This window comes from Lynx canadensis, chromosome B2, assembly GCF_007474595.2.
Source record: "Lynx canadensis isolate LIC74 chromosome B2, mLynCan4.pri.v2, whole genome shotgun sequence".
Lineage (NCBI taxonomy): Eukaryota > Metazoa > Chordata > Mammalia > Carnivora > Felidae > Lynx > Lynx canadensis.
In genome coordinates, this window is record NC_044307.1 from 98,358,317 (window position 1) to 98,377,291 (window position 18,975).

General features: G+C 34.0%; 1 protein-coding gene across 2 annotated transcripts in view; it reads left to right on the forward strand.

Moving 5' to 3' along the window:
• Positions 1 to 18,975, forward strand: part of AFG1L (AFG1 like ATPase) — a 200,771-nt gene that overhangs the window by 98,126 nt on the left and 83,670 nt on the right. For both annotated transcript variants that reach the window (XM_030316082.1, XM_032593233.1), the window contains exon 8: positions 7,919 to 7,977. In XM_030316082.1, the coding sequence (XP_030171942.1) occupies positions 7,919 to 7,977 (59 nt within the window). The remainder of the gene's footprint in view (positions 1 to 7,918; positions 7,978 to 18,975) is intronic.

An 18,975-nucleotide genomic window follows, 5' to 3' on the forward strand; every position in this document is an offset into this window, starting at 1 on the left:
CTGGAAGGATAAATCAGATTGGTTCCATAAAGCCATGCACTTTTTTTTGTGTTAATTTATAGGAACACTCCTTTTAATTATCTGTCCTAAAAGTTTTCTTACTCTCAACAGATATGTACTTATATAAATAAGCATTATACCCTGTTACTTTTGACACTTGGAATTCTTTTTTAAGTTTTTATTTTAATTCCAGTTCATTAACGTACAGTGTTATATTAGTTTCAAGTATACAATATAGCAATATAATACTTACATACATCACCCAGTGCTCATCATGGCAAGTGCACTCCTTAATCCCCATCACCTACTTAGCCCATCCTTCACCACCTCCCTGCTGGTAACCATCAGTTTGTAATTAAGAGTCTGTTTCTTGATTTGTCTGTCTCTTTTTTTCCATTTGCTTGTTTGTTTTGTTTCTTAAATTCCACATTTGTCTAAAACCATGGTATTTGTCTTTCTCTGACTTATTTCACTTAGCATTGTACTCACCAGCTCCATTCATGTGATTGCAAATGGCAAGACTTCATTCTTTTTTATGGCTACATAATACTCCATTGTGTGTATATGCCACATCTTCTTTATCTATTCATCAATTAATTGTAAATAATGCTGCTATAAATACAGGGGAGCATGTATCCCTTTGAATTAATGTTTTTGTATTCTTTCAGTAAATATCCAGTAGTGTGATTTCTGGTTTGGAGGGTAGTTCTATTTTTAACTTTTGGTGGAACCTCCATACTGTTTGCCACAGTGGTTGCACCAGTTTGCATTCCCTCAAACAGTGCATGAGGGTTCCTTTTTTTCCACATCCTAGCCAACACCTGTTGTTTCTTGTGTTGTTGATTTTAGCCATTCTGACAGATGTGAGGTGCTATCTCACTGTACTTTTGATTTGCATTTCCCTGATGGTAAGTGATGGTGCATATCTTTTCATGTGTCTGTTGGCCATCTGAATGTCTTCTGTGGATAAATGTCTATTTGTGTCTTCTGCCCGTTTTTTAATTGAATTATTTTTTGGGGGGGTGTTGAGTTGTATATGTTCTTTATAGATTTTGGATACTAACCCTTTATCAGATGTGTCATTTGCAAATATCTTCTCCCATTCCTTAGGTTATCTTTTAGTTTTGTTGATTGTTTTCTTTGTTGTGCAGAAGCTTTTCATTTTGATGGAGTCCCAATAGTTTATTTTTGCTTTTGTTTCCCTTGTCTCAGGAGGCATATCTAGAAAAAAAGTTGATACAGCTGATGTCAAAGAAGTTACTGCTGTGTTCTTTGCTACAATTTTTATAGTTTCATGTCTCACATTTAGGTCTTTAATCCATTTTGAATTTTTTGTGTAAATGGTGTAAGAAAGTAGTCCAATTTCATTCTTTTGCATGTTGCTGTCCAGGTTTCCCAGCACCATTTGTTGAAGAGACTGTCTTTTTCCCACTGGATATTCTTTCCTGCTTTATTGAAGATTAATTGACCATATAGTTGTGGGTTTCTTTCTGGGTTTTCCATTGTCTTCTATTTATGTGTATTTTTGCCAGTACCATACTGTTTTGATTACTACAGCTTTGTAATATAACTTGAAGTCTGGAATTGTGATACCTGTAGCTTTTCTTTTCTTTTTCAAGATTTCTTTGCGTATTTGGGGTCTTTTGTGGTTCCATGCAAATTTTGGAATTGTTTGTTTCAGTTCTGTGAAAAATATTGGTGGTATTTTGATAGGGATTGCATTAAATGTGTAGATCACTTTGGGTAGTATAGACATTTTAACAATATTTGTTGTGCCAATTTGTAAGTATGGAATGTTTTTCCATTTCTTTGTGTCATTTCAATTTCTTTCATCAATGTTTCATAGTTTTCAGAGTACAGGTTTTTCACCTCCTTGGTTGGGTTTATTCCTAGGTATGTATCTTACTGTTTTTGGTATATTTGTAAATGGGATTGTTTTCTTAATTTCTCTTCTGCCTCATTATTTGTGTGTGTAAATGCAACAGATTTCTGTGTATTGATTTTGCATCCTGCGACCTTACTGAATTTATTTATCGGTTCCAGCATTTTTTTGGTGGGGTCTTTCAGGTTTTCTATATAATGTCATCTGCAAATGATGAAAACCTTACTTCTTCCTTACCAATTGGATGCCTTTTATTTCTTTTTGTTTTTTGTGTGATTGCTGTGGCTAGGACTTCTAGTACTCTGTTAAAAGGTAGTGAGAGTGGACATCCTTGTCTTGTAGATCTTCAGGTAAAATCTCTTAGTTTTTTTCTGATTGAGGATGATGATAGCTCTGGGTTTTTTCCATATATGGCCTTTATTATGTTGAGGCATGTTCCCTTTGAACCTATTTTATTGAAGGTTTTTATCGTGAATGGATGTTCTACTTTGTCAAATGCTTTTTCTGCATCTATTGAAATGATCATATGGTTCTTATCCTTTCTCTTATTGATGTGATTGGTTTGCAAATATTAAACCACTCCTGCAACCTAGGAATAAATCCCACTTGATCATGGTGAATGATTTTTTAATGCATTCTTGAATTTGTTTTGCTGGTATTTTATTGAGGATTTTTACATCTATTTTCATCAGATACATTGGCTTGCAGTTTTCTTTTTTTGTGATGTCTTTAACTGGATTTGGTATCAGGGTAATGCTGGTCTCATGGAATGAATTTGGAAGTTTCTTTCCTTTTCTAGTTTTTGGAATAGTTTGAGAATTATAGGTATTAACTCCTGTTTACATTTTTGGTAGAATTTACCTGTGAAACCTTCTGGTTCTGGACTTTTTGTTTGTTGGGAGTTTTTGATTACTTATTGAATTTCTTTTCTGGTTATAAGTCTGTTCAAATGTTCTATCTCTTCTAAGAATTTATCCATTTCTCCTAGGTTGTCCAATTTGTTGGCATATAGTTTTTCATAATATTCTCTTATAATTGTTTATATTTCTGTGGTGTTGGTTGTTATTTCTTCTTTTTTTTTTTCAACATTTATTTATTTTTGGGACAGAGAGAGACAGAGCATGAACGGGGGAGGAGCAGAGAGAGAGGGAGACACAGAATCGGAAACAGGCTCCAGGCTCTGGGCCATCAGCCCAGAGCCTGACGCGGGGCTCGAACTCCCGGACCGCGAGATCGTGACCTGGCTGAAGTCGGACGCTTAACCGACTGCGCCACCCAGGCGCCCCAAAGCATAAGAGACTCTTTTTTTTTTTTTTTTCAATGTTTATTTATTTTTGGGACAGAGAGAGACAGAGCATGAACGGGGGAGGGGCAGAGAGAGAGGGAGACACAGAATCGGAAACAGGCTCCAGGCTCCGAGCCATCAGCCCAGAGCCTGACGCAGGGCTCGAACTCCCGGACCGCGAGATCGTGACCTGGCTGAAGTCGGACGCTTAACCGACTGCGCCACCCAGGCGCCCGGTTGTTATTTCTTCTGACTCGCTTGTGATTTTATTTGAGTCCTTTCTCTTTTTTTCTTGATAAATTTGGCTAGAGGTTTGTCCATTTTACTGATTTTTTGGTTTCATTGATCTGTTCTGTTATATTGTTTTTAGTTCCATATCATTTATTTCTGCTCTAATCTTTATTATTACCTTCCTTCTCCTGGTTTTAGATTTTGTTTGCTGTTCTCTTTATAGCTCCTTTAGTTGCAAGCTTAGGTTGTTTATTTCAGATTCTTCTTCTCTTGATGTAGGCCTGTGTTGCTGTAAACTTCACTCTAATGACTGGTTTTGCTGCATCCCAAAGATTTTGGACCATTGTGTTTTCATTTTCATTTGTTTCCATGTACTGTTTAAATTTTTCTTTGATTTCCTTGTTGACCCATTCATTGTTTAGTAGCATGCTATTTAACCTCCTTGTATTTATAGTCTTTCCAGATTTTTTCCTGTGTCTAACTTCTACTTTTATAGCCTTGTGGTCAGAAAAGATTCATGGTATGATTTCAGTCTTCTTGAATTTGTTGAGGCTTATTTTATGAACTAAAATGAGATCTATTCTGGGGAATGTTCCATGTGCACTTGACTAGAATGTGTATTCTGTTTTCAGATGGAATGTTCTGATTATATCTGTTAAATTCACTTGGTCCAGTGTGTCATTCAAAGCCATCATTTCCTTGTTGATTTTTTTGTGTAGATGATCTATTGATGTAAGTAGAGTGTTAAGTATTATTGTATTATTATTATTATCTATTAATTATTATATTGTATTATTATTGATTAATTCTTTTATGCTTGTTACTGTAATTATGTTTATTATTAACTGTTTTATGTATTTGGGTCCTTGTATGTTGGGCACATAGATATTTACAATTGTTAGGTCTTGTTGGATCGTCCCCTTGGTTAGTATATGGTGTTCTATGTCTCCTGTTACACTCTTTGTTTTAAAGTCTATTTTGTCTAATGTAAGCATTTTTACTCTGGTTTTCTTTTGATAACTATTTGCATGCTAGATGTTTCTCTGTCCCCTTACTTTTAATCTGCAAGTGTCTTTTGGTTTGAAATGGGTCTCATGTAGGCAACATATAGATGGGTCTTATTTTTTTTTGTCCATTCTTTCACCCTGTGTCTTTTGATTGAGGCACTAAGACCATTTACATTCAAAGTAATTATTGCTAGATATATATTTATTGTCATTTTATTATTTGTTTTGTGGTTGTTTGTAAAGATTTTCTCTGATCCTTGCCATTTTTTTCATGTTTTGCTGAATTGTTTAGTGATATGTTTGGATTTCTTTCTCTTTATTCTTTACATATTTATTTGTGGTTTTTGATATATGGTTACCATTAGGTTTGTATATAACCTCTTCTGCGATGTTTGGATTTTTAAGGAAAATATCTGTATATCCGTGTACATTAGATCCTTGTAATTACTTTAAAAATCCTCTTTGCATCTGTTTCATCTGTAAGTATTATTATAGTTATTCACTGTGGAGAATGTAGAGGTCCTTATAACCATTCTCAAAAAATGAATGTGCCATAATTCCAGTATACTCTCTTATATGACCAAGTGCTCACTTAACTGTGTTTAGAGGTCGTTAAAAAATCGTAGGCAAGAACTTCTGGTGAATTTTTAAACAGTATTTAGTAAACAATGACAAATGTTGATATAAATGTATCATAAAATCTTTGGGAAAAATAATATTAAACAACTAGTATGAAAAAATTGGTAGCTAAATAACATTTCAGGAGATGGATCTGTTGCATTGATACTTAGCATAATATTTGAATTGCAAAAAACTCTTCAATTTAATGAGTACAGCTCTTTTTCACTTAAGTGTCCTATAAAAACCTAAAGGTTTTCAAGCCAAATGAATTTTGTTTAGAATTCTGTTTAGAAAATACTTTTCAGAGCATAAAGTTTGAATTGTATATCTTTATAAACACAGATTTTTAAAAAAGTTAACCCTTTGAAAAATTAACTCTTGAAGACTTACAGGTATTATTATTTGATTTTGCTGATGAGTGGAAACTTTTAATCAAGACTACTATAAGTGGGGCTTTACATCCTACTTTACAAGTGGGTACATTGTCATGGACCCACTAAAGGGTGCACGCTTGTTAAGTTACAACTCAGAGCCTTATGTGTCCATAACAAAGATGTTATTCTGTAATTCCAAAAGGTTACCTTAACATAGATAGACTTTCATTAGTGTGCTATCTTAGTGTTAATTCTATAACATTGTGTTCTTCAGTATTCCCTTTGGTATTTTTCCCAATAAATTTTAGAAGAACTTATTAAGGTATAATATACAATAATTGGTACATATTTAAAGAATACAATTTATAAAATATTGGCATGTGTATACATCTGTGAAATCATCACCAAAGCCAATATAATGAACATTTCCATCACACTCAAAACTTTGCTCTCTCCCTTTTTTCATCTGTCCCGGGTGTCGCTGTCATCCTCCTTGCCCCTTCTCTAGGCAACCACTCATTTGCTTTTTGTTATTGTAGTTTTAACGTGCTTTTTCTAGAGTTTTGTATAAATGGAATCAAACAGTATGTACCCTTTTTTTTTAATGCCTGGCCTCTTACTCTGCATAATTATTTTGAGATTCATCTATTCTGTTGTATGAATAGTTTATCCTTTTTATTGCTAAGTAGTATTTCTTTGTACAGAAATGCCACAGTCTGTTTATCCACTCACCTAGTGATGGACACTTGGATTGCTTCCAGTTTTTGGCCATTATAAATAAAGCTGAAGTTTTTAGCTTTTATGAATAAAGCTGCTATAAACATTGAGTGTATTTAAAATTATTTTATTTTTTTAACCACTTAGTCATAATCATGGCTGTCAACTCTTATCATTTTTATGCACCTTTCCCAGCAACTTGGTAATTAGGGAAGACTATGAAAATAGCTAATTTTATAACTCATTTTCTACATTTTAGCCATTTTACTCATTTGAGGTATTGACTATAGGAAAGGAAAGCTCTCATTTTGAATGTTGAAATTCCAACAGTCTGGCCAGCATTATCTTACCTTTTATAATATCTCTAAATAAAAATATTAAATGTAACTGAATTAAAGCCTCTGGTCCTTAAGTAACCAAAGAACTTTGCAAATACTTTATACACTGTAATGATATTGTGATGGATATTTTTCTAAAGAGAATAAATGTTTCCTAATGACCATGTTTTATTTCTATAAGCAAATGTGGCAGTTGAAGTCTGTCTCATCACATTTTCTATAAACAAGGAAATCTAGAAAGAACCCTATAATGCAATATTTAAAAGAAAATTGAGACACATAATCTAATTCATGAGTTTTATTATTGAGAAACTTTTTACTGTTCACATTTTTATACTTAAAAAAAATCTCATTACTTTAGATTTTACTTTTAAGAGGAATGTTTTATATGCAATAAAAGTTCAATCTCTTGAATAAAATTCCAAGTCTTTTTTTAGAAGGGAAGAAAAAAGGAAGAGTAAAATAAAATATGCAAAATTTAAAATTTGTTGCCCCTTTTCACTTTTTTGCTCTTGACGGTATGTGTTTATGTGTGTGAATATGTGTCTAAACATACGTACACTGTGACACATGCATATATGAAAATTATCATTGTAAAGCACAAGATACGAGCAACTTATTATTTATAAATGCATTAAATTTATAGTCTATTGAGAATGGAATGTTAATTTTGGGGTAATTTCTTTTAAAGTAAAGTGGCCTTGGGGTGCCCGGGTGGCTTGGTCGGTTAAGCGTCCGACTTCGGCTCAGGTCATGATCTCGCAGTCTGTGAGTTCGAGCCCCACGTCAGGCTCTGTGCTAACAGCTCAGAGCCTGGAGCCTGTTTCCGATTCTGTGTCTCCCTCTCTCTCTGCCCCTCCCCTGTTCATGCTCTGTCTCTCTCTGTCTCAAAAATAAATAAACGTTAAAAATAAATAAATAAATAAATAAATAAATAAATAAATAAAGTGGCCTTAGTGTTATTCACCTTTATGTTAAATATATAACTTTGATACAAATATATGCACAGCTCTGTCTGTTGATGTATTTTATTAAAAGGCTAATCTTGTCATACGTTTTTAATTATGTACTAAGAATTTTTACTATAGATTGAGATAGAAGACAATATAATTCCTTTACTAGTAAAATTCTATATTTTCAAATATTAAATACTTTTAAGTATATATCTTGTGTTGAGTTATTGACTTAGGAATATTTGTGATATCTTTGAAATTCTTTCATTGCTTTTTATTATACTTTAAAGCTAATTTGATTGAATGTCTTTTGATCTTCTTTCTGTAATTATTAATTTTTCTTCTTATTAAGAATGAATTTTGTGTAGTACCAGAATGGAAATCATTTTGGCTATTTTTCTTTTGCATGTTTATCTTTTTTATAAATAAAAGCTTTATTTCTCAGGCCAAAATATGAGTTAACATTGATTTTAGGCTATGTAAAATGCTAATACCAATTATTTCTTTCAGATCTATATAAAAATGGACTCCAAAGAGCTAACTTTGTACCATTCATTGCTGTTCTAAAGGTAAGGAAAATCACTTACTTGTGTTCACTGATTAATATCATATTGATTGATAATTAAGGGCTTTTATAGGATTGCCTATGGTCTTGCATTCAAGCAGAATTCATTTTGATATTAGATAGTTATAGTCAAAGACACTAAAGGAGAAAAGAATGTTTTTTATATAGTATTCATCAATGTGTACACAGGAGAAATTATAAAATATAGTCTAAATTATTGTCTAACTGAAACATTTGATAGTTTGCATTTACAAATTCTAATTTGAGGTTTGCTCATAAATATTATAGTGCAATATTTAACCTTATACATTGATTTCTGAAAAAAATGTTTAATGTTCTCTATTTCTTTCAGGTTAATGGTCTTTAATGTGTTTTCTCAGCTATTAAAGTTGCTATTCTAGAGTAGCATTATTACAAAAATATTCTAATATATTTAAATGTGATTGCCATCAAGTTATGAAATTATGTCAAGTTGAGGCACCTAAATAGTTTAAATATTTGTGTGTATCATCACTGCATGGAGTTTGAAATAGTCTTCATTACAAGATGATTAAGAATAAAATAGCCTCTTTTTTCACTGTTAATTTAAATAAATTTTTATACATTTATTCGATAATTCTATATTTTACCAGTACTTATTGAGAACCTACTATGTGCAAAGTGCTACTTTGGGCATGATGGGTAATGCAATCATGAAATAGGCTGTTCTTGCTTACAAGTCATTTATAATCTAGTTGGGCATATAGGACATACACAAATATCTATAACACAAAGCAAAATGAAGTACCAAAAACAGTACCAAAAATAAGCATATGTGCCAAAATATAACTCCCATAATTCTTAGGTACATAATTTTTCCCAGTCTATAGCAATATAACTGAAGAAGGGATGAGGTTGTATTATTTTTAAAAACCTAAAACCTCAAAAATTCTTATCAAGAAGGAGAAGTAAAACTATTTTTTTCTACAAGTATTCTAAAGATACAGATAGTCTTTTTCAAATTGTTGGTACCAAACTTTATTCCCTGTGCTATACTTGGGAGAATTAAAACATCTTTTTCCTTGAGCAATTTTAAGTTCCCAGAGGTTTTTAATTTCTCTGAGATATTTATAGATGTAAGGAAAAGTACTCTTTGAAGATTTATGCTGTTAGTATTTTTTTCCCCTTTATATTCATGTTTTGCATTTGGGGGGAAGGTAAATGTACAGTGTTTTCTTCATGCTATGAATCCAAAGTAATTTGGTACATGTAGATACCAAAATATAAACAAGGAAGCTAAGAAAAATGGGTACTAAAAATAGTATCTTCATGTAGCATAAAATATACAAAATGTAAAGAGAGAAGGCTCACAGAATGAAACAAGTTAAAGGTTCTCAGGGAACTTTGTATGTATACTTTTTTTTTTTTTAACCACAAACCTTATTTTTTGGCCAGTAATTTGTCATACTTTAATATATAATAGCATTATTAATAAACAACTAAATTGGCCAGATTGGGTTTAATTTTTTCCCTTTTTAACCCTCTCTCTCTCCCTCTCTCTCTCTCTCTCTCCATATATACTATATATATATATATGTATATATCGTATATATATTGTATATATATAGTATATATATTGTACATATATATAGTATATATATTGTATATATATTGTATATATATTGTATATATATATATAGTATATGTATTGTGCATATATATATATATATATATATTTGTAGAGAGGAATATATATATATATATGTGTATATATATATATATACACACACACACACACACATATATATTTGTAGAGAGTAAGAAACCCAAAGAGATAAATTATCCAAATTTGAAATTGAACAAGAACTGAAATAAATAATGTACAATTTGAAATTGAACACAAACTAAAATTCCTAGGAAACTGAATATCTTATTGGATAAGAAAGTATTTAAAATGTCCCGTTTATTCAAAAGACTTTTCACATGTAACAAAACATCAGCCAGGTAAATATATGCTGTGGCTGGTTTCCCTGGAGCTTTTTTGGTGGGCATATGAGGTTTCCTTTGTAAGGAAAGTTTGTTTCATATTTATCTAAATGACATTTCGCCTATTCACATATGCCAGTGTTACTCTTGCATTTTGACCCAGCTGAGAGAACTGTATAGCAGAAGTCAATCTTAAAACTAATAGAGAATCTTTGTTTAATAAAAAGAGGCTATAAACCAGATAGAAATTTATTTGGGGAAAAAGTACAGTGTATATTCACTTTTTCTTTTATGTCCTCTCCTATAAACCAAGTGATAACAAATTGGTAATTCACTACAAGAACTTGTGATTTGTTGCTTGGAGTATTGCAAAAAAACAAGAGCCTATATAAGTTCTTAGTAAACAATAATATTTTTATAAGATAGTAGGAATGATGAGGAGGACTAATATGCTGTTAAAAAACAAAATGTGGTATATTCATACAATGAATTATTGTTTTTGCTATAAAAAAGGAATGCAAATTTTGACATTTGCTACATTACAGATGAACCTTGAGAACATACTAAGTGAGAGGAGTCAGAAACAAAAGGACAAATATTATATGATTCCACTTATATGATGTGCCTAGAAACGGCATATTCAGAGAAACAAAAGTAAAATAGAGGTTACAGGGGCTGAGAGGAGTGGGGAATGGGTAATTATTATTTCATGGGTAGAGTCTCTCTTTGGGATGATGAAAAGGTTCTGGAAATAGACATTAGTAATGGTTGTATAACATCATGAATGTACTTCATGCCATTGAATTGCACACTTAAAATGGTTAAAATGATAATGTTTTTGTTATGTATGTTTTACCACAATTTATTTAAAAAAAGAAACGAAAAAGCCATAGTACTGGAAAGAATATAGAAAATGTTTAGGTATATCTCCTCTAGGAAGCCCTCCTGGAGAACTCCTTCAAGCAAAGCAAGGCAAAACCAAAACAAAGCAAAACCTAACCCTTACATATAATTTCCACTGCCATTTAAGTGGGGAGGCTTCAGTTTTGCTCTTACTTGCATTTTCTTTGAATTTATCTTGCTCTTCATTTTCTAATTTACTGAGATTAATTTTTTTTAAATCTCTTTTCAACCTTCTTTCCTAACTGCATTTAAGGCTATTTATTTTCCCGTAAATAGCTGCATTCATTAAGTTTTTATATTTAGTATTTTCACTGTTAAGTTCAAAGTATTTTCTAATTTCTATTGTGATTTCTTTTTTAACGCATGTGTTAGCTAGAAGTATGTTTTTTAATTTCCAAACAAGCATATGAAATTTCCTGTTGTTATTATTTTCTCAACAAATGCTTAATTGCGTTGTGGTGGGAGGATATGCTCCATGCAACTTAAATCCTTTAAAATTTGTTGAAATTTCCTTTATGGCCTAATATATGGGCAATTTTTATAAAAATATTCTTTGTATTCTCGAAAATAATGAGTACTCAACTACAGTTGTATGTGATAGTATATATAACACAGTACACCCATTAGATTGGAGTTGTTAATTGTGTTCAAATTTTTATTATTTTTTCCCATCAATTATTATGAAGCTTATGGAAAACATCTCTCACTATGATTATGAATTTATTTATTTCTCTGGTAATTCTGTCATTGACCTTAACATATTTCGAGGCTGTAAGTTGCATGCAGATTTAGAATGATTAAATATTGCTTGTGAATAGAACTTTTATAATGAATTTTTTTACTAAGTAGTGATGCAAGCTTCTTTGTTGTTACAAGCATAGTCATAATTGTGGAAGCATTTTTGTCATATCTGCTTTAAATTGCACACACATAGGGTAATTTTATCAGATAATTTTAACATCTCTGTCATCTTGATGTTTTTTTACAGTGTAAGATCTTCCTGGTTTTTGGTGTGAATGAATTTATCTAGTGATTGTCTTTTTATAGTGTGAGATCTTCCTGGTTTTTGGTATGAATGAATTTCATTTGAAATTTGGACATTTTCATAATCTGTCATGAGACTTTGGATCTTATTTTTAAAATTTTTTTTTATTGTGGTAAAGTATATATAACATAAAATTTACCATTTGAACCATTTTTAAGTGTACAATCAGTGCCGTTAAGTACATTCACATTGTTGGGCAACCATCATCACCACCTAGCTCTAGAACTTCGTCTTCCCAAACTGAAATTCTGTACTCATTAAATAATAACTCCCCATTCTCCTCTTCTCCCAACTCCTGGTAACCATCATTCTACTTACCATCTCCATGAATTTGCCATTTTTAGGTACCTTATATAAATGGAGTCATATGATATTTGTTCTTTTGTGTCTGGGTTTTTTCACTTACATAATGTCTTCAAGGTTCATCCATGCTGTAGTATGTGTCAGATTCCATTCCTTTTTAAGGAATAAGATTCCATTATACATATATACCACTGTTTATATATCATCTGTTCATCTATTGATGGACATTGGGTTGATTCTACCTTTTGGCTGTTGTGAATAATGCTGCTGTGAACACTTGTGTACTAATATTTGTCTGAGTCCTTTTAATTCTTCTGTGTGTAATCATTGTAGTTTTGATTCATGTTTCTCAAGTGATCAGTGATGAGTAGCATATTTTCGTGTGCTTATTGGCCATTTGTTTGTCATCTTTAAACTTGAGTTTTAGATGGCTTTTTGGGCACTATTCTAACAGAAGGATAGGCACTGTCTAATTATTGCTAGATATAGGGGGCAGTCCAGGTTCTTTATCAGCATCTATAGAGCAGGTACTCCTTGTTTCTGCTGGTGGAGAGGTTCCACTGACATCATCGAGGTAGGGAAGGCGGGGTGCTCATTATTGACTGGCAGGGATGAATGTTTCTTTTTTAAAAAAATATTTATTTATTTAAGTAATCTTTATCCCCAACATGGAGCTCGAACTCTCAACTCTGAGAGCAAGAGTTGCATGCTCCACTGACTGAGCCAGCCAGGTGCCCCAAGGTTGAAAGTTTCAGTTCCCCACTTAGCCTTCTCTGATGTCACTGGCAGGAGTGTTGGGATGCCTCATTAACAGCCTTGTGAGAATGTACTTCTAGACTCCTCTCAGCCTTTGCTGGAAAGGGTGCAGGTGGCATCAGTTTTTTCCACTGCGGTGTTTGCCACAGTACAAGTTATTGTTGAAAAGTTTCTTCTTTGCTATGCTGCCATTTTCCTGGGTCCTCCCTTGTCCATGTCCATTGGCATTTCTGGGATGCTGGCTTCTTCAGTTCCAAGTCTGGAATACATGAATTGAACAGAAAAGCAGAGAACTCACCATTCTGTTGTTTCTCAGGTCTTGAGATCCCTACCTCTTTTTTGTTCTACTTTTTAGTATGTACCTATGTTTATTTTATATATGATCTCTAGGATTTTAAATTGTACATGTCAGGAGGGACAGAGAAAGGATATTTACTCCATCTTCCCAGAAGTAGAAGTCGTTTTATTAAATGTCCTTGTATGCTAATTCCTTCATTTCTGTCATTTTGGTTTTGTTTTTGTGTTCTGATTTTAACCTCCCCGCCACCCCCCCCCCCGTTGTGAGTCCTCCTTTCCTGATTCTTGGCAAACTAACTTAATAGTTTGTGATTGGATGATGAACATTGTGATGATTATATTGAGTGTTACTTCCTTTAAGGCTGTTGAATTTTATTTTGGCAAGTGGTTAAGTTGCTTGCAGATCAGCTTTATCCTTCTGAGGCTTTTTAATTAATGTTTATTTATTTTGAGAGAGAAAGAGCACGCAAGTGGGAAAGGGGCAGAGAAGGAGAAAGAGAGAATCCAAGCAGGCTCCGCACTGCCAGCACAGAGCCTAATGCAGGGCTTGATCCCACAAACCTGTGAGATCATGAGCTGAGCTGAAATCAAGAGTGGGACACTTAACCAACTGAGCCACCCTGGGTGCCCCTTGAGGCTTGTTTCTAAGCTTTGATAGTATGTCTCAAGTAGCCTTTACTGTAAGACTATTTTACCCTTTCTTCTAAATGTGACCCTTCTAGAGTCTCTACTGAATCCCCTTAGTGTCACCAACTTCTCTCTACTCTGTCTGTTCAGAATGCTTGTATCTCCCAGCTTTGTGTGGATTGTTCTTTCCCCAGTCTTGTGAAGTTTCACCTTATGCACGTGCAATTTAATATTCAGCCAAAGATTACAGACATTCTCTATGCAGATATTCTAGAGCTCTGTGTCTGCATAGCTTCCTCTTTTACTGAACTCTGCCATGCAAATCCCAACTTCCTCAACTTCCTAGAGCTCTGATCACTGTCTCCTAAACTGATTTAGACTGCTGTGCTGCAGTCTAGAAATTGCCTCTGACAGAAAGCCATGGGAAGTGTAATGCTTGCTTAACTGGTTTATTTCCCACATCTCAGGGATTGTGTCTTTTGCTACTCATTGTATTATGTCTGGTAGTAGAGGTTTTAAATGTTTTGTCCAGTGTTTTAGTGCTTAATGGCAGGAAGGCAAAATTGACTTCTAAATACTCTGGCCAAAAGGAAAAGTCTCTTAGTTTTTTTTTTTTATTGAACTATAATTAAAATTTACCATTATATTAGCTTCAGATGAAGCTAATCAACATATTGATTCAACAATTCTGTCTATATATTACTCACTGTTCACCACAGTAAGTGTAGTCACCATCTGTCACCAAACATTATTGACTGTGTTCCTTATGCCGTACTTCTCATCTTTGTAACTTACTTGTTTTATAACTAGAAATTGTACCTCTTTTTAAAAAATTTTTATTTATTTTATTATCTTTTCAAATTTTAATACAAGTTAGTTAACATATAATGTAATAATGAAATTCAGGAATAGAATTGACTGATTCATCACTTACATATAACATGCAGTGTTCATTCCAACAAGTGCCCTCCTTAATGCCCCTCGGCCATTTAGCCCATCCCTCTGCCAAACACCCCACCAGCAACCCTCAGTTTGTTCTCTGTATTTAAGAGTCTCTTATGGTTTTTTTCTCTCTCTCTCTATTTTTCTTATTTTTACTTCCCTTCCCCTATGGTCATCTGCTTTGTTTCTTAAATTCCACATGAAAGAAATCATATGATATTTGTCTTTCTCTGACTGACTTATTTTGCTTAGCATAATACTCACACACACACACACACACACACCACATCTTTATCCATTCCTCAGTCGATTGACGTTTGGGCTTTTACCATACTTTGGCTGTTGTTGATAGTCGTGCTATGAACATTGGGGTGCTTGTGCCCTTTTGAATCAGCACTCCTGTATCCTTTGGATAAATACCTAGTAGTGCAATTGCTGGGTCGTAGGGTAGTTCTATTTTTAATTTTTTGAGGAACTTCCAAATTATTTTCCAGAGGGGCTGTACCAGTTTGCGTTCCCACCTGGTGCAAAAGGGTTCCTCTTTTCTGCATCCTCACCAATGTCTACTGTTGCCTGAGTTGTTAATTTTAGCCATTCTGACAGGTGTGAGGTGGTATCTCGTGGTTTTGATTTCTCTTTCCTTGATGATGAGTGATGTTGAGCATTTTTTCATGTGTCAGTTAGCCATCTGGATGTCTTCTTTGGAGAAGTGTCTATTCATGTCTTTTGCCCATTTCTTCACTGGATTGTTTTTTGGGTGTTGAGTTTGATAAGTTCTTTATAGATTTTGGATACTAACTCTTTATCTGATGTCTTTTGTAAATATCTTCTCCCATTCTGTTGTTTGCCTTTTAGTTTTGCTGATTTTTTCCTTTGCCATGCAGAAGCCTTTTATCTTGATGAGGTCCAGTAGTTCATTTTTGCTTTTGTTTTCCTTGCCTCTGGATACATGTCAAATAAGTTGCTGTGGCTGTGGTCAAAGAGGTTGTTGCCTGTCTTCTCTTCTAGGATTTTGACAATTTCCTGTCTTACACTTAGGCCTTTTATCAATTTTGAGTTTATTTTTGTGTATGGTGTAAGAAAGTGGTCCAGGTTCATTCTTCTGCACATGGCTGTCCAGTTTTCCCAATACTGTTTGCTGAAGAGACTGTCTTTTTTCTACTGGATATTCTTTCCTGCTTTGTCAGAGATTAGTTGTCTATATGTTTATGGGTCCATTTCTGGGTTTTTTGTTCTGTTCCATTGATCTATGTGTCTGTTTTTGTGCCAGTACTATACTGTCTTGATGATTACAGCTTTGTAATACAGCTTAAAGCCCGGAATTGTGATGCTTCCAGCTTTGGTTTTCTTTTCAACATTACTTTGGCTATTCGGGGTCTTTTCTGATTCCATACAGAAATTTGTACCTCTTAATCCTCTTTATCTATTTTCACCTGCCAAGAACCATCAGTTTGTTCTCTGTATTGAGGAGTCTGTTTAATTTTTGTTTCTTTATTCATTTGTCTTTTAGATTACATGTATAAGTGAAATTATATGGTATTTGTCTTTCTCTGATTTATTTCACTTAGCATAATGAAGGTCCGTCCATATTGTTGCAAATGGTGAGATTTCATTCTTTTTTTTCTGGCTGAGTAATATTCCATGGTGTACATCTACCACATCTTCTTTATCCATTCATCTATTGAAGGACATTTGAGTTGCTTCCATATCTTGGCTATTGTAAATAATGCTGCAGTGAACACAGGGCTGCATATATTTTTGAATGAATGTTTTTGTTTTCTTTCGGTAAATACCCAGTAGTGGGATTACTGAATAGTAGTATGCTATTTCTATTTTTAATTTTTTGAGGAAACTCCATACTGTTTTCCATAGTGGCTACATCAATTTACATTCCTGTCAGCAAGATTCCTTTTTCTCCACATCCTTGCCAATATTTTTCCTTGTTTCCTTCCTTCCTTCCTTCCTTCCTTCCTTCCTTCCTTCCTTCCTTCCTTCCTTCCTTTCCCTCTCTTTCTTTTCTTTTGTAGGCTCCATGCTCAACATGTGGCTTAAACTCCTGACCCTGAGATTAAGAGTCACGTGTTCTACCAACTGAGCAAGCTGGCCAGGCATCCGAGTTATTTCTTGTGTTTTTGATTCTAGCCATTCTGACAAGATGTAAGGTGATGTCTCATTGTGGTTTTGAATTACATTTTTCTGATGATGAGTGATATTGAGCAGTCTGTTGCCTGTCTGTATGTCTTCTTTGGAAAAATCTCTTTTCAGGTCCTCTCTCCATCTTTTAATCAGATTACATGGGGCTTTTTGGTATTTAGTCATATGAATTCTTTATATATTTTGGATATTAACCTCTTATTAGATAAGTCATTTGCAAATTATCTTTTCCCATTCAGTAGGTTGCCTTTTCACTTTTTAATGGTTTCCATCATCTTAGCTTTTAATTGTAAAGAAGAAGACAGGATATTTTGTAATTTAGGAGCTCAGAGCCATATTTTTTTTTTACAGATACTTTAAAAATATAAATAGGATAACTTTTTTAAAAAACTTTTTATTTACTTATTTTGAGAGAAACACAGATATCATGAAAGGGGGAGGGGCAGAGAGCGAGGGAGAGAGAATCCCAAGCAGGCTCTGCACTGCCAGTGTAGAGCCCGACATGGGACTTGAACTCATGGAAATGTGAAATCGTGACCTGAGCTGAAACCAAGAGTTGGATACAGAACTGACCAAGTCACCCAGGTGCCTCAGGATAACTATTTTTAAGAAGCAGTGATGGGAACATCTTTCCCATCTTTAGAGGAATCATTAAGTAAATGATGGTACAGTCACATGAGGGGATATTATAGTATACTTACTTGGAATGATATTTTTAAAAAGATTTTAATAATGTATAATAATGTTCACAGATAATTTGAGGGAAAAAATATGATGCAAGAGTATATCCAGTACTCTTAACTGTGAAAGTAATGTACATGTACATGAATAGAAAACTACTAGAAATAAATACCTCAAAATATAGCTAGAACTTATTTCTGAAGAGTTAGATTATAGATGATTTACATTTTCTCTGTTAGACTTTTATAAGATTTCTTTTTTTAAAAAATGTTTATTTATTTTGAGAGAGAAAGATAGAGAGTGAGCAGGGGAGGGGCAGAGAGAGAGGGAGACAGAGAATCCCAAGCAGGCTCTGCTCTGTCATTGCAGAGCCTGATGTGGGGCTTGAACCCACAAACCATGAGATCATGACCTGAGCTGAAATCAAGAGTTGAACACTTAACTGACTGAGCCACCCAGGCATCCCTTACTTTTCTAAGAATTCTAACATTAGACTTTTCTGGAATGATTTTGTATTATTTTTCGTTTATTTTTCTTTTTCATATTCTTAAAATTTATTTTGAGATAGAGGTAGAGTGTGAGTGGGGGAGGGGCAGAGAGGTAGGGAGAGAGAGAATCCTAAGCAGACTCTGCACTGTTACCACAGACCTTGATGCAGGGCTTGAATTTATGAACAGTGAGATCATGAGCTGAGCCGAATTCAGATACTTAACCAACTGAACCCCCCAGGTGCCCCTTGTATTATTTTTTATAATAAAACCCATTCTTTTAGCAGGTAAATTTTTGTCTACGCTTCTTAGGAAGTCAGCAGATCTGGGTAGGACTATTCACATTCAGGGTTAAGGAATTAGCAAAAAGCAAAATGGAATGAACATAGGTCCTATGTTCAGAGGCTGTTATTAAAAGAGTGAAATGGTGGGCATAGGAAGGAAGCAGCAGGAGCAAACAGGAGAGGTAGACACGCACTAATAAGTAAAAGCACATGAAGAGTATACTTCGGAAGAACTACCTAAGGAAACGGGAGACTTTTGTAGATAAAACTATATGTATATACACACACACACACACACACACACACACACACACACATATATATATATAGAGAGAGAGACAGAGTGGGGTAGGGGCAGAGAGAGAGGGAGACAGAATCTGAAGCAGCCTCCAGGCTCTGAGCTAGCTGTTAGCACAGAGCCCGATTCAGGGCTCGAACTCACAAACCGCGAGATCATGACCTGAGCCAAAGTCAGACACTTAAACCGACTGAGGCACCCAGGCGCCCCATAACTTTACTATATTTTAAAAGAAATTATAAAGAAGTTATGGGTACCA